A 12,857-nucleotide genomic window follows, 5' to 3' on the forward strand; every position below is an offset into this window, starting at 1 on the left:
AAAGGAGTGGTCCAGGTAGAAGAAACAAGCCAGAGCCAGAGGCAGGCGAGTTCATAGTCAGGAGGGAGAAGGATGAAGGGAGGTGTAGTATGAGGCAGTGGTAGAGGGATTGCAGGTTGGAGGAGAGTGGAGATGTTGGGAGGCCCTACAATGGCCAAGGGCAGAGAGGGAAGCAGGTTGTCCCAGGGGCTTTGAGGACCCAGCTGAAGCTAGAAGCCATGAATTTAGTTTGCACGGATGGCTCTTGGGTTATATTAATAGGAGTAGAGCATCTAAAATGAGGGAGGTGATACCCATGTAGCTTAGTGTTGTACAGGGTACATGAGGAGTATTCTGTCCATCCCTTGGCTGACTCAGAAGAGGTTTTGGCAGATGGAAGACCATAGCTCATGGCTGTTGGGGTATCGATGAACCTATGAGGAATGGCTGGACTAGGGAAGGAAATGGACATTAGGAGGTGAGGGAAGCAGAGCGACGCTAACATTTTTGGAAAGCAGGGGTAGTGGGAGCACCTAAGACCTAGGTGATGGAGCGAGAAAAATAGGAGGGTGTGGCCACAGAGGAAGAATATCTGCACGGAACCCTCCAAGGTGGAGCCATCCCAGCAGGCGACAGGGACCAAGTGTGGCCGTGGCATTGGGTGGGTGGGGTGGAGGGAAGGAGAACGTCATTGGAGACATGACAGGTAAGGAGTGGAAAGGTGGGGGATGGGTGTCCACTGGTGCCCCGCAGGCCGGCAGGGGGCTGTTAAGACCTGGTGAGGAGAGAGCCGCGGGCCAGGGGCCAAGGTCAGTCTCCAGGGAGGGGGGTGAGGGGATGAGCAGCCTCTACTGCTGATGGGAAGGGCCCGTCCTCACAGGAGAGCCGCAAAGACCCAGATTCATTCGAGACATGGAAAGGAGGCAGTGTTCCTGGGGCCCGCTCATGGGGTCTGTGAGGTGGCAGGGGAGGGAGCAGTGAGCAGCGTCTCCCAGCAGCCCGGCTCCAGCACCCACGTGGGCTCCCATTTCCTCTCTGAGATGTGAAGCTCCTTCTCCAATCCCTTCCCAGATCCCAGCCGGTCATGTGAGCCCACAGCTGCCCGCCGCTCCCCACATCCGCCCCCCATCCGTCACGGGCGTGAGCAGCACCAAGCCCCGGCCCCCGCTCCCCTGTCCCAGTGGGGAGACTCCTGGATGTTGCAATGGACAGTCTCGTGTTCACCGGAGATGAGTCACTGGCTTGATGAGGAGCAGGTCTTCTCCTCTGAGCTGGAAGAGGCTCGGAATGTCATCCAAGAGGGAAAATCCTGAGAAACACATCCCGGCTTAGTGTGAGGAAGAGCTTTCTGAGATGCAGAGATGTCCCTGAGAGAACCCCGGAGTGTTGTCCCGGGAGGGAGCTGGGGGACGGTGGGCTCTCTGTCCTTGGAGGTGTCCCAGCAAAGCTGCGGGGCTGCATCCAGGGTCCCAGGCGCCTCTTCAGCACCCGCGCCCTTGAACTCACTGCAAGCAGCGGGGAGATAAGAAGAGATGACTTCTCAGCAAGGGCTGTGCTGAGTAATCGTGGGTGACAGAGTCCGCCAGGGCGGGGTTCGAGAAGAAAGGGGGAGCAGAGGAGGTGGCCGCGCTGGGCCTGGCTGGACCCAATTCTCAGCCGGTGAAATCAAAGGCTGGAAGGATAAGGCCAAGGCGCAGAGGTGAACAGTCCCTACGGGCCTCGGGGGTCAGGCGGACTCCTGTCGGCCTCAGGTCAGAACTCAGGTGGGAAACAGTGTCCGCAGAGCCCTGGCCCTCATCCCTCACTCCAGGGTCCTCATCCCTCACTCCAGGGCCCTCATCCCTCACTCCAGGGTCCTCATCCCTCACTCCAGGGCCCTCATCCCTCACTCCAGGGTCCTCATCCCTCACTCCAGGGCCCTCATCCCTCACTCCAGGGTCCTCATCCCTCACTCCAGGGTCCTCATCCCTCACTCCAAGGTCCTCATCCCTCACTCCAGGGCCCTCATCCCTCACTCCAGGGTCCTCATCCCTCACTCCAAGGTGCTCATCCCTCACTCCAGGGCCCTCATCCCTCACTCCAAGGTCCTCATCCCTCACTCCAAGGTGCTCATCCCTCACTCCAGGGCCCTCATCCCTCACTCCAGGGTCCTCATCCCTCACTCCAAGGCACTCGAATTGCAAACAGCAAACGCAAAGCCTGATGGTGAAATGCCAACCTGATTCCTGGGAGAGTTTTCCCAAAGCCCTGAGTCGTGTCTTAACGAGCTGGGAATGGCGGCTTCTTGGTTCTGTGGACATCGGGGCCAGGCAGTTCTTTGCTGTGGGGTTGGTCCCGGGCATTGCCGGATGTACAGCGGCCCGGGTCTCCACCACTGGACGCCAGGAGCAGCCGTTCTCCTCCGGGGATAATGACCAAAATGCCCCGACGTTACCAAATGCCCCTGGGAAGGTCGGCTCACCCCCGGCCGAGGACACACTGTGGCTGGTACGGCCTCCCGGAGGGCTGGTGGCCTGGGGGACCCCTCGGAGGCAGTGGGCCTTTGGCCCTGGAAGGGTTGAACTGAAAGGTTCGGGGAAGCCCTGGGGCGGGGGAACAGGTGCTGAAGGAGGCGCGGAGGCAGGACACTGGCGATGGCAGCGGGAGGAGGGCACAAACTGCAGCTGGAATGATTGATTAGCCAAACAGAAAGCCACTCGCAGGCACCGTTGTGCCCGCAGGCACTGTGTGCTGACATCATGACAGCACTCTCTGGGGACATCCGTTTGAGCAACTGGCCACTGTTGACTTTGGCGCCGTTCCCTGGTGTGTAACAGTGATACCTCCAGCCAACGCCTGTGGCTTCTCCCATGGTCATTCCCCCTTCCTTCCCCTGTAGCCAACCTTGTGATGGGGGATGTGTGTGGGGGGGGAAATAAGGTGGGAAAAGGGTGAGCCAAGGAAAGGAAGAATGAGATGCACACATCATGAACAAATAATAAGAGCATAGTATGTAAATTGTCCCCTCAACCAGTTGGTCCAGGAGTCCTACCAGGGAGCGGGGCCGGCAGGGGGAAGAGAGGGAGTACCCAGCCGGCAGCCCACAGCAGCTAGGGACCCTACCAGTGCACGAATTTTATGCACTGAGCCTCTAGTGAACACACAACATTGTAAGTAAAAAAAGAACCAACAGGACCAGACCAGGAGGGCGGCAACTGAGATGAGCGAGGAGCTACAGGGTGGATCCCATCTTTATTTAAAATATTGATGTTTGAACAACAAGAAAGCCCACTGCGTGGGAAAACAAATTTGCCAACATCACATCTGATAAGGGCCTAATCTCCAAAATTTATAGGGAACTCATACAACTTAACAAGAAGAAGATAAACAATCCAATCAAAAAATGGGCAAAGGACCTAAATAGACACCTTTCAAAAGAGGACATTTAGAAAGCCAAGAGACATATGAAAACTTGCTCAAAGTCACTAATCATCCGAGAGATGCAAATCAAAACAACAATGAGGTACCATCTCACACCTGTCAGAATGGCTATCATCAACAAATCCACAAACGACAAGTGCTGGAGAGGATGTGGAGAAAAGGGAACACTCATGCACTGCTGGTGGGAATGCATACTGGTGCAGCCACTATGGAAGACAGTATGGAGTTTCCTCAAAAAACTGGAAATGGAACTCCCATTTGACCCTGTGATCCCACTTCTAGGAATATATCCCAAGAAACCAGAAACACCCATCAGAAAGGATATATGCACCCCTATGTTCATAGCAGCACAATTCACCATAGCTAAGATCTGGAAACAGCCTAAGTGCCCATCAGTAGATGAATGGATTAGAAAACTGTGGTACATCTACACGATGGAATACTATGCTGCTATAAAAAAGAAGGAACTCTTACCATTTGCAATGGCATGGATGGAACTGGAGAGCATTATGCTAAGTGAAATAAGCCAGGCAATGAAGGAAAAACACCACATGATCTCACTCACTCATGGATAATAAAGACCATTATAAACTTATGAACAAAAATAGATAGATACAGAGGCAGAGCTGCCTCGAACAGACTGTCAAACTACAGCGGGAAAGCCAGGGAGGGTTGAGGGGCGGGCGGGGGGTGGTAAGAGATCAACCAAAGGACTTGTATGCATGCATATAAGCATAACCAATGGACATAAGACACTGGGGGGTAGGGGAGGCCGGGGGATTGTTAAGGGCGGGGGAAAAAAAGGAAACATATGTAATACTCTTTGTAATACTTTAAGCAATAAAACAATTAAAAAAAAATGATGTTTGCCCGGCTGGCATGGCTCAGTGGTTGAGCGTCAACCTATGAACCAGGAGGTCAATGGTTCAATTCCCTGTCAGGGCACATGCTCGGGTTGCAGGCCCAATCCCCAGTGTGGGGCGTGAAGGAGGCAGCCGATCCATGATTCTCTCTCATCACTGATGTTTCTCTCTCTCCCTCTCCTTTCCTCTCTGAAATCAATAAAGATGTATTTTAAATGTTGATGTTTTATTCAGCTTGGGTGATTTTACATCAACTTTACTTTTTAAAAAAACATTGCATTGTTATTGTTTCTCTTGATGACGTGCCCCTGTGTCCACCCTCCTTTGATGGGGCCCAGGCCAGGGCCTCACTCGCCTCACCCTGGCCTGGCCCTCGGTGGCAGGGTTAGGGCTGGGGCCGCCTGTCTGCCAGCAGAGAGCTGCGCCAGGCAGAGCAGCCTCAAGGGGTTCTGTGTCAGACTCACTGTTAATTACCACCCCCCACTCCCCCGAGAAAACACAACAAAAGGTCTTTATCTGGATATAAAGCACGTTTCTACTGTCTCATGTCCCAGCTATTCCCTTATCAGCCTGCTGTGAGAACCCTACCAGGGCAACTTTCACTGGCATGTTACCACCCGGACCAGTAATTACAGGAAGACATTAATCGTGAAATAAAATGGCATTTTTATTTTGAATTGAAGCAGTGTCCTTGGCTAAGAGGAAGCTGCCACAGATCAGTCTTGTGAAAAGGCTGGGACAGTTAGGATTTCTCCAAAGGCTTCCCACGGTGCTCTGCACAGGATCCTGTGCAGCCTGGGCTCTGTCGCGGGGGCGTGGGGCAGATGTTAAACCAAAGTTCTGCTCGGGAAGAGAGCGGCACCCCCTGCTGGCACTGAAGCAGAATTGCTTGTCCCCAGAAATGCTTCTGCACCAGTTTCCAAACAAGCCTTGAAATGGGTTATAACAGATCTGTTCCGAAGGGGAAGAGAGCGTGTGACAAGGCAACGATCCCTTGCCGGTGAGTACATTGGTACAACTTCTACGAGAACAGAAATGGCAAGCGCCACCCACATTTTATTTATTTATTTTTTAAAATATATTTTTATTGATTTCAGAGAGGAAGGGAGAGGGAGAGAAAGATAGAAACATCAAGGAAGAGAATCATTGATCGGCTGCCTCGTGCATGCCCCCCACTGGGGATCGAGCCCGAAACCAGGGCATGTGCCCTTGACTGGGATCGAACCTGGGACCCTTCAGTCCACAGGCTGACGCTCTATCCACTGAGCCAAACCGGTCAGGGCGCCACCCACATTTTAAATGGGTGTCACATACCATTTGTCTGGTACCTCCCCTGGTAGCAGCCTATCCAACAAGCAAGTCACTGAAAAACAGAGGTGCAGCCAAGGTCGGCAGCTGCTCAAGATCAGGTGTGCCAAGCGGTTAGCTGGGTCCCTATGATCACACCCACAAGATGTGTTTGCCGCAAGGCTACATCGTAGGGATACGATCACTAACGCGGCGATTCATATCCAAAAGGGGGTCAGAGTGGCACATGTTAACATCACTCACCGACACATCTCGGCAGCTGGTAGCAGGTGGATGGATACACCTGCCATCAGCAGGCCCGGGGCTGTAGGAACACCATGCCCAATAGCAGGATCTGACACAGGCCGACCTCGTGCCTCCCGAAAGCACTGTGGACTTGGGGGCCGTTCTTGGCGGAGGACAATGGTGTTAAAGCAAACTCCAAAGAGTAAATATTTTAAGTTTCTTCCAAGAGTATTCTTCATTTCATACTATTTTACACACTCACACCAACAAGTTACATGCCACAGGAACACCTGCACAGCGTCAGTATTCACCTCCGTAATGGCCTTGATTCGGAAGATCGGGAAACAGAGCAACGTCGGGCTTTGTTGTAAGAAACCCCTTCGTTCACAGAGGGACACGGAGGTTGAGATGTCCTGGCCGAGGTCCCCGCTGGGTCAGTCACAGACCGGGCAACCTCAGGGTCCTGCCCAACTCCCTTTCTACTGTGTCCCTGCAACGTAAAATCTGACGGGACACTTTTAGGAAAGAAAAACATTAAGGGTACTAATAACACGGCAGTGCTCAAGAACGGACTCACAGCAGCTCCAGTGCAGAGCATCTTGTGAAATGGGCCCGAGACACGGGCTCTTCCTGCAACAGGAGGCTTCTGTGCCCAGATTCCGCCACCAGAGGCGCAGGGGCAGGACGGGACGAGCATCTACCACCACCACCACCAGCCGGCACAGGGGCAGGACTGGGTGAGCTTCCACCACCACCACCACCAGCCGGCACAGGGGCAGGACTGGGTGAGCTTCCACCACCACCACCACCAGCCGGCACAGGGGCAGGACTGGGTGAGCTTCCACCACCACCACCACCAGCCGGCACAGGGGCAGGACTGGGTGAGCTTCCACCACCACCACCACCAGCCGGCACAGGGGCAGGACTGGGTGAGCTTCCACCACCACCACCACCAGCCGGCACAGGGGCAGGACGGGGCAAGACAAGGTCACACTGTGAAGGGGGCCCGATGGGCTTATAAACCTGGCTTGTCAGACGGGCACCTGCAGCGCATGGTGCGGAGATTATTCCTCCCTGAACATCTCATTGCACTTAGAGAATCAGTGTTGCTATGGGAGATACATTTAAAAGTGAAAGATTTCATACTTTCCGGTTTGAGCAAGCATTTTTGTTTGATTAACTGCCATGGGTAACATACGTAGTGTGATCGGCGGTGAGGGAAAACGGAGCACAGTGGGGCAACAAGCAGGGTGGTTGCCATGTGCCCCAGGAGCAGGCGGCCCTCGCACTGAAGGCAGCCCCGGCTGGGCTGTGCTTGCTCAGGACCCGGGGGCATGGACTGCACCGAGTGGGGGCACGGACTGCACGGAGTGGGGGCACGGACTGCACCGAGTGGGGACACGGACTGCACCGAGTGGGGGCACGGACTACACGGAGTGGGGGCACGGACTGCACCGAGTAGGGGCACGGACTGCACGGAGTGGGGGCACGGACTGCACCGAGTGGGGACACGGACTGCACCGAGTGGGGGCACGGACTGCACGGAGTGGGGGCACGGACTGCACCGAGTGGGGGCACGGACTGCACGGAGTGGGGGCACGGACTGCACCGAGTGGGGGCACGGACTGCACGGAGTGGGGGCACGGACTGCACCGAGTGGGGGCACGGACTGCACGGAGTGGGGGCACGGACTGCACCGAGTGGGGACACGGACTGCACCGAGTGGGGGCACGGACTGCACGGAGTGGGGGCACGGACTGCACCGAGTAGGGGCACGGACTGCACGGAGTGGGGGGCACGGACTGCACCGAGTGGGGGCACGGACTGGGGGCACGAACTGCACCGAGTGGGGGCACGGACTGCACCGAGTGGGGGCACGGACTGCACGGAGTGGGGGCACGGACTGCACCGAGTGGGGACACGGACTGCACCGAGTGGGGGCACGGACTGCACGGAGTGGGGGGCACGGACTGCACCGAGTGGGGACGGAGCAGCAGGCGGCTCCGTGAGGTCCGAGTGGGTGGGTCCTGAGCATGCCCTTGACGTTTCTCCAGCGACAAGGAAACAAAATCAGAGTCAATGCTGCTTAGACAATTTCTATACATTTTAAATGTTCCAATTTGGGGTTTATATTGCTTCCTTGTTTAGAAAATGTAGAGAATAAAACTGATTTGATGTCATTTTCCAAACCCCAACTGAAATGTGGTTCTGAAACCTAAATTTCCCTGGAGGACAGGGCCCCCTTCAGGAAGTGAGCTCTCCTCAAGTCTGCACGGAGGAGGGGAAGCCGCCACTCTTCCTGTGGTTAATCGAGGAGACGGTGCTCAACAAGGTCCTCCACTCCCGGCCATGACTGACTCCATAGCAACCAAAAGTGATGCCGAGAAAGGCTGCCGGTGTCCTGGGATAAGTCACAGGACTGCATCTGTGAATGTGCCCGAAGAAAACCAAAACATCCATGGGAGCAGACCATTTCACCTTTAAATAAAAATACTTTATTCATTCCTGACAGGTTATCAAAATGTACACTGTTCACCAAGTAAAAACGGTACTTCCAAGTCACTGAGCAGGGCACACTTAGAGGACGTTTGGTTAATATGAAAAGCATAAAAGCCACTTCCAACCTCCCTTTCCATACACTCCCAACAAGCTTGCACTATACCTGCTAAAACTGAACGTATGAACACTTATGCGGGCCCCAGCTCATCACAGAATGCACATTTTCATTTACACTTCAAATAAGTGGAGATTATTATACTAGAATTACCTTCTTTTGCCAAAAACTTTCAGACTGACTTTTTGTATTTTGTGACTTTGTAAATTACATAAAGAAGACAGCACATGACTCGTATTCATCTAAACACACACATACACACACGGGATAAAGTGCAACACAACAGGTCACGTCTGGACATCCCCGTGCTCGGCTCCCACGGGGGACTTTCTGAGTACTTGGGAACAATGTGTTCTCAGGGCGTGAACACACAACCCACAGGCTGGGTGATTTATGCCTCATAAGCATATGGACAATCCTGTTCACTTGCTTTGCCTGTGGCTCGCGCGCTCGCGCGCTCGCGCTCTCTCTCTCTCTCTCTCTCTCTCTCTCTCTCTCTCTCTCTCTCTCGCTGAGGGTTTGGAAGCTGGGATTCTTTCTAAACCTCAGCGCGCCCTAAGCTGTGCTCTCTCGGGGCGCGAGTACTCTGAGCTCTCTACTGCGAGAGCTTTCCCAGGACAGTGCGCCGGGAACCGGGAGAAGCAGAGTCGGGGTGACAAGAGCAAGCATTCCACTCACTTGGCAGCAATTGCTTTAGAGACCTGTGACCCCAGCCACCATACATGTCTACAGGCAAGTACCAAACTAGACCTGAAATGACAGAAGTTTTGGTTGCATGTTTTTGTGATATTAAATTATTTAACTAAGAAATGCTTTTGTTCCTGAGATGAGCACAATAAAATGAAATGAGTTCCCTCTCCAATGGCCCAGGGGACACTCTGCTCCTTAGTCCCGCCCTCATCGTTGTGGAAAAACTGTGTCTAGTGTCAGTCTTCCCCGTGGCGCCACTTCTGGGACTCGTCTTGCCGAACATCTGGTCTAATTTGGTTTCTCATGCCTCCTAGCACGTTCGATGTTGCCTCTGTGGCAACGATCAGCGGCTTCACCACGGCTGGAGGGATCTGGCGCAGGACTTCGCCCACCGCCCCGGTGACCCCCCGGCTCTCGTGCTCTCGAGCTGCAGTCTCATAAATGGTGTGAGCCGTGTCCGTGATGCCCTGAGAGGGGAGACGGCGGAGAAGGAAGTAAATTACTAAGCCATCCTATAATACACACTTCAATACAATTATTCAATGTTATGTTTGTAAGTAGACAAAAAAAACTATGCTTTTGAGGTAATCCAGGATAACATGTTCACTGATAATGGCCCAACCCCACTGTCTGCAGGGACGGGTCTGACGGGCAATTATCTCTCTTTATTCTCCTGACTGCCTTTCTTTTTTAGGGCAATCAGTGGTGTTTCCTTGGTTTACCCACTAAACATTTCACTGTTTGGGACCACAGAGGCTACTCCGCCGCTGAGAGGCTACCTATTGTTTGTATTTTAAAAGTTATACACCAGTATTTGTGGGATAAATATTTTTAATGAAATCCTGGTAGGAGAATCGTAAGAAAAATGACCTCAAACTTTGTGTCATATTAAAAAGAATGTCAAAAAGGATTAACACAGGGAACGGCCCTGACAGCCACAGAACCAGGGCTTACTGTGCAGTGGCAATGGTTAGCAAATGTCAAGGTTCAAATGGTTACAAATCACCAAATCCACCTTCACAACCTGCACATGTGAACAAAGGGACTTATATGAACACTCTTAGAGCGGTGTTTTAGGTAAGAATGGAAAGTGTCTACCAATAGGAAAATAATTAAACAGTGAAACACTATAAACAGTTCACATTACATGTATATACATCAACATGGATAGATCCTGAAAGACATGTTACAGATGCACATACCATTCAGGTTAACTTTTAAAATACAAACAATAGCATGTCTTGCTTATGAGTACATATTTGTATAGCAGAACTATGAAGACATGCACAGAAAAGGCTGTACCACCTTCAGGACAGTGATGGCAGGGAAATGGCATCAGGGGGAGCGAGCCATCTAAGAGCTTGTATTTCTTAAACAGATCTGAGGCAAATGCAGCAAAGTATCATCATGCATTGGACCCAGTTGGTGAGTGTCTGGTGTCTGTCTAGTTCACTCGCGTCTTCAGGGAAAGAGTCCATCTCTCCACTGGATCACTGCTCTCCTGGAGTCCACCAGTCCACACGCCCTGTCCTTACCCGTCGTACACATTTTCACCCGCTGCTGGGAGCAGCTCCAAGCCCACTCCCGGGGCCCCTTTGGGATGAACGACAACCACAGAATGCTCTGTGTTGACAGCCAGGAAGCATAGGAGTAGTGCTGCCTGTCCCGTCCGAGGACCACCTACCTCCTTCACGACACTGTAGGCCTTGGCTACACCTTCCCTCAGGTCGACTGGCTGGTGGGCTAAGCGATGGTGAGGAAACCTTCTGCTCTTCTTGGGCTCGATAGAAAGGGGACCAGGGGACACCATGTCGTAAGCAGTCTCTGCCGCTGCCTGGCCATTTCACACAAAGTAAGAAATGAGTCAGAAAAGAGTCTGGGTTTGCCCCAGGTACACTTCCCACAGGGACTGAGGGGGAGGAGCAGAGGGACTCACGTGCCCGCACAGTGTGAATTCTTTACAAGAACGTGTTACTTTCATAATAAGAACATTAAGGTGTACATTCAAAACTGGCACCATCTGATTGAGCTCATTTTCTCAGTTCCTCCTCTATCCTCTGAGGACATTCTCCACGACACCAGGTTAGTTGACAATGCACAGGGTTGTGGGAGCTTAACACTTCATAAAACAAACCTAATACAACTACTGTTTGATATGCAATGCTTTCTTTACATTTAGCTATGATCTTTTCATATAAATGTGGTGAAATAACCCTTGAGTAATATAATGGTTATAATTTACCTGAAAGAGGCAAACAAATTTGACACTGGATTCTGCTGCTTTATTCTATTAACTAGAGGAATTGGGGGGGACGGGGCGGGGGGAGTGGGGAGGGAGGGTGTTCCTCAGCTTGGCCTGTCCCTCTTGCAGTCTGGGAGCCCTCAGGGGATGTCTGGCTGCGGCGGAGGTGAGAGAGGCTCCCGCCACTGCCACTGTGCTCACCAGCCGTGAGCCCGGCTTCTGGCTGAGCCGTGTTCACCCTGTGGGAGCACACTGACCACGAGGGGGCAGCTCCTGCATCGAGCGTCTATCCCCTGGTGGTCAGTGCACATCATAGTGACCGGTCGTTCCACCATCGGTCCAAAACCAGCTCTCTGATATCCCCTGAGGGGTCCTGGATTGTGAGAGGGCACAGGCCAAGCCGAGAGACTCCACCGGTACATGATCAAGGCCGGGGAGGGATGCGGGAGGTTGGCCAGCCGGGGAAGGACCGTGGAAGGGCTCCAGGGCGTGTCCGGCCCATCTCACTCAGTACCGATCGGCTGGACCCCAGCAGCAAGCTGACCTACCGATCGGAGCATCTGTCCCCCTGGTGGTCATAGCAACCGGTTGACTGTCTGCCCCCTGGTGGTCAGTGCATGCTATAGCGAGCAGTTGAATGGCGTTAGCATATCATTAGCATATTACGCTTTGATTGGTTGAATGGCTGACCGAACGACCAGACACTTAGCATATTAGGCTTTGATTATATAGGATTACTTGACAGTAGATAACTAATAAAAAAAGCATGATACTACGAATAAAATAGCTTTTCTCAACATTTTCACAATATCATCATAAAACAAAATGGAGGAATGGTTCTGTAACAGCTCGTCCTTCTGCATAGGTTCAGGCAGCCTATGGAAAGGTACCTGTATGGTTTGAACCATCCTGTTGGTGAGTTCCAGGGCAGCCATGGCTGTCGAGGTGCCAAAGGAGGCAGCGCCCCTCTGAAATCCTCTGACGATGCGGCCATCCTTCCGGTACTGCTCTATTGGCAACCAGACCAAGTCCTTCAGGCCTTGCACTAGAACGAGTCAACACGGAGAGGTCAACAGCGGTGCTAGAGCTCAGGTCTCGGCTCCATTCCAACCTGGGGTTTTTAACCCCTGAAATGGGAAGCACAATTTCATGTATATGACTGCAAATGTAGGTTTTCTAGAAAGATGGTTCTGACACAGACTCTCAATGGCATCCATAACCCAAAAGGGGTGAAGAACCACTGATGAGGTAAAATAAATTATCTTCTGATTAAAAAAGAAAACTCACCTAATTGTACTAGTGAGTGCATTGGCCCAACACCTCCCAGGATTCCTGGTAGCTGGTTCTTCTTAATGTCAGTAAGCCATTCAGTGATTGCATAGGAGAATAATTTGTCAACACCTAGCAAACTAAGCAAATGACTGTTAGTATATAAGAAGGAGAAAGATGTATAGCTTTAGATATGTCTGGGGAATTTTTGACTTAAGATAAAAGAAAACTGACTACAGCTTAAGGA

At 52.3% G+C, this 12,857-nt stretch overlaps 1 protein-coding gene across 1 annotated transcript in view; it reads right to left on the reverse strand.

Annotated features, from left to right (window-relative positions):
* Positions 1 to 8,267: 8,267 nt before the first annotated feature.
* The window catches only part of ATG2B (autophagy related 2B), a 73,094-nt gene continuing 68,504 nt past the window's right edge, over positions 8,268 to 12,857 (reverse strand). The window contains exons 39-42 of the mRNA XM_070412634.1: positions 12,629 to 12,750; positions 12,232 to 12,386; positions 10,784 to 10,933; positions 8,268 to 9,566 (exon numbers count right to left, since the gene is read on the reverse strand). Coding sequence (XP_070268735.1) covers positions 9,336 to 9,566; positions 10,784 to 10,933; positions 12,232 to 12,386; positions 12,629 to 12,750 — 658 coding nt within the window. The 3' untranslated portion in view covers positions 8,268 to 9,335. The remainder of the gene's footprint in view (positions 9,567 to 10,783; positions 10,934 to 12,231; positions 12,387 to 12,628; positions 12,751 to 12,857) is intronic.

The sequence above is a fragment of the Myotis yumanensis genome, unplaced genomic scaffold (genome assembly GCF_028538775.1).
Source record: "Myotis yumanensis isolate MYYU_CA2020_CCGP unplaced genomic scaffold, mMyoYum1.0.hap1 SCAF_1, whole genome shotgun sequence".
NCBI classification, from domain to species: domain Eukaryota; kingdom Metazoa; phylum Chordata; class Mammalia; order Chiroptera; family Vespertilionidae; genus Myotis; species Myotis yumanensis.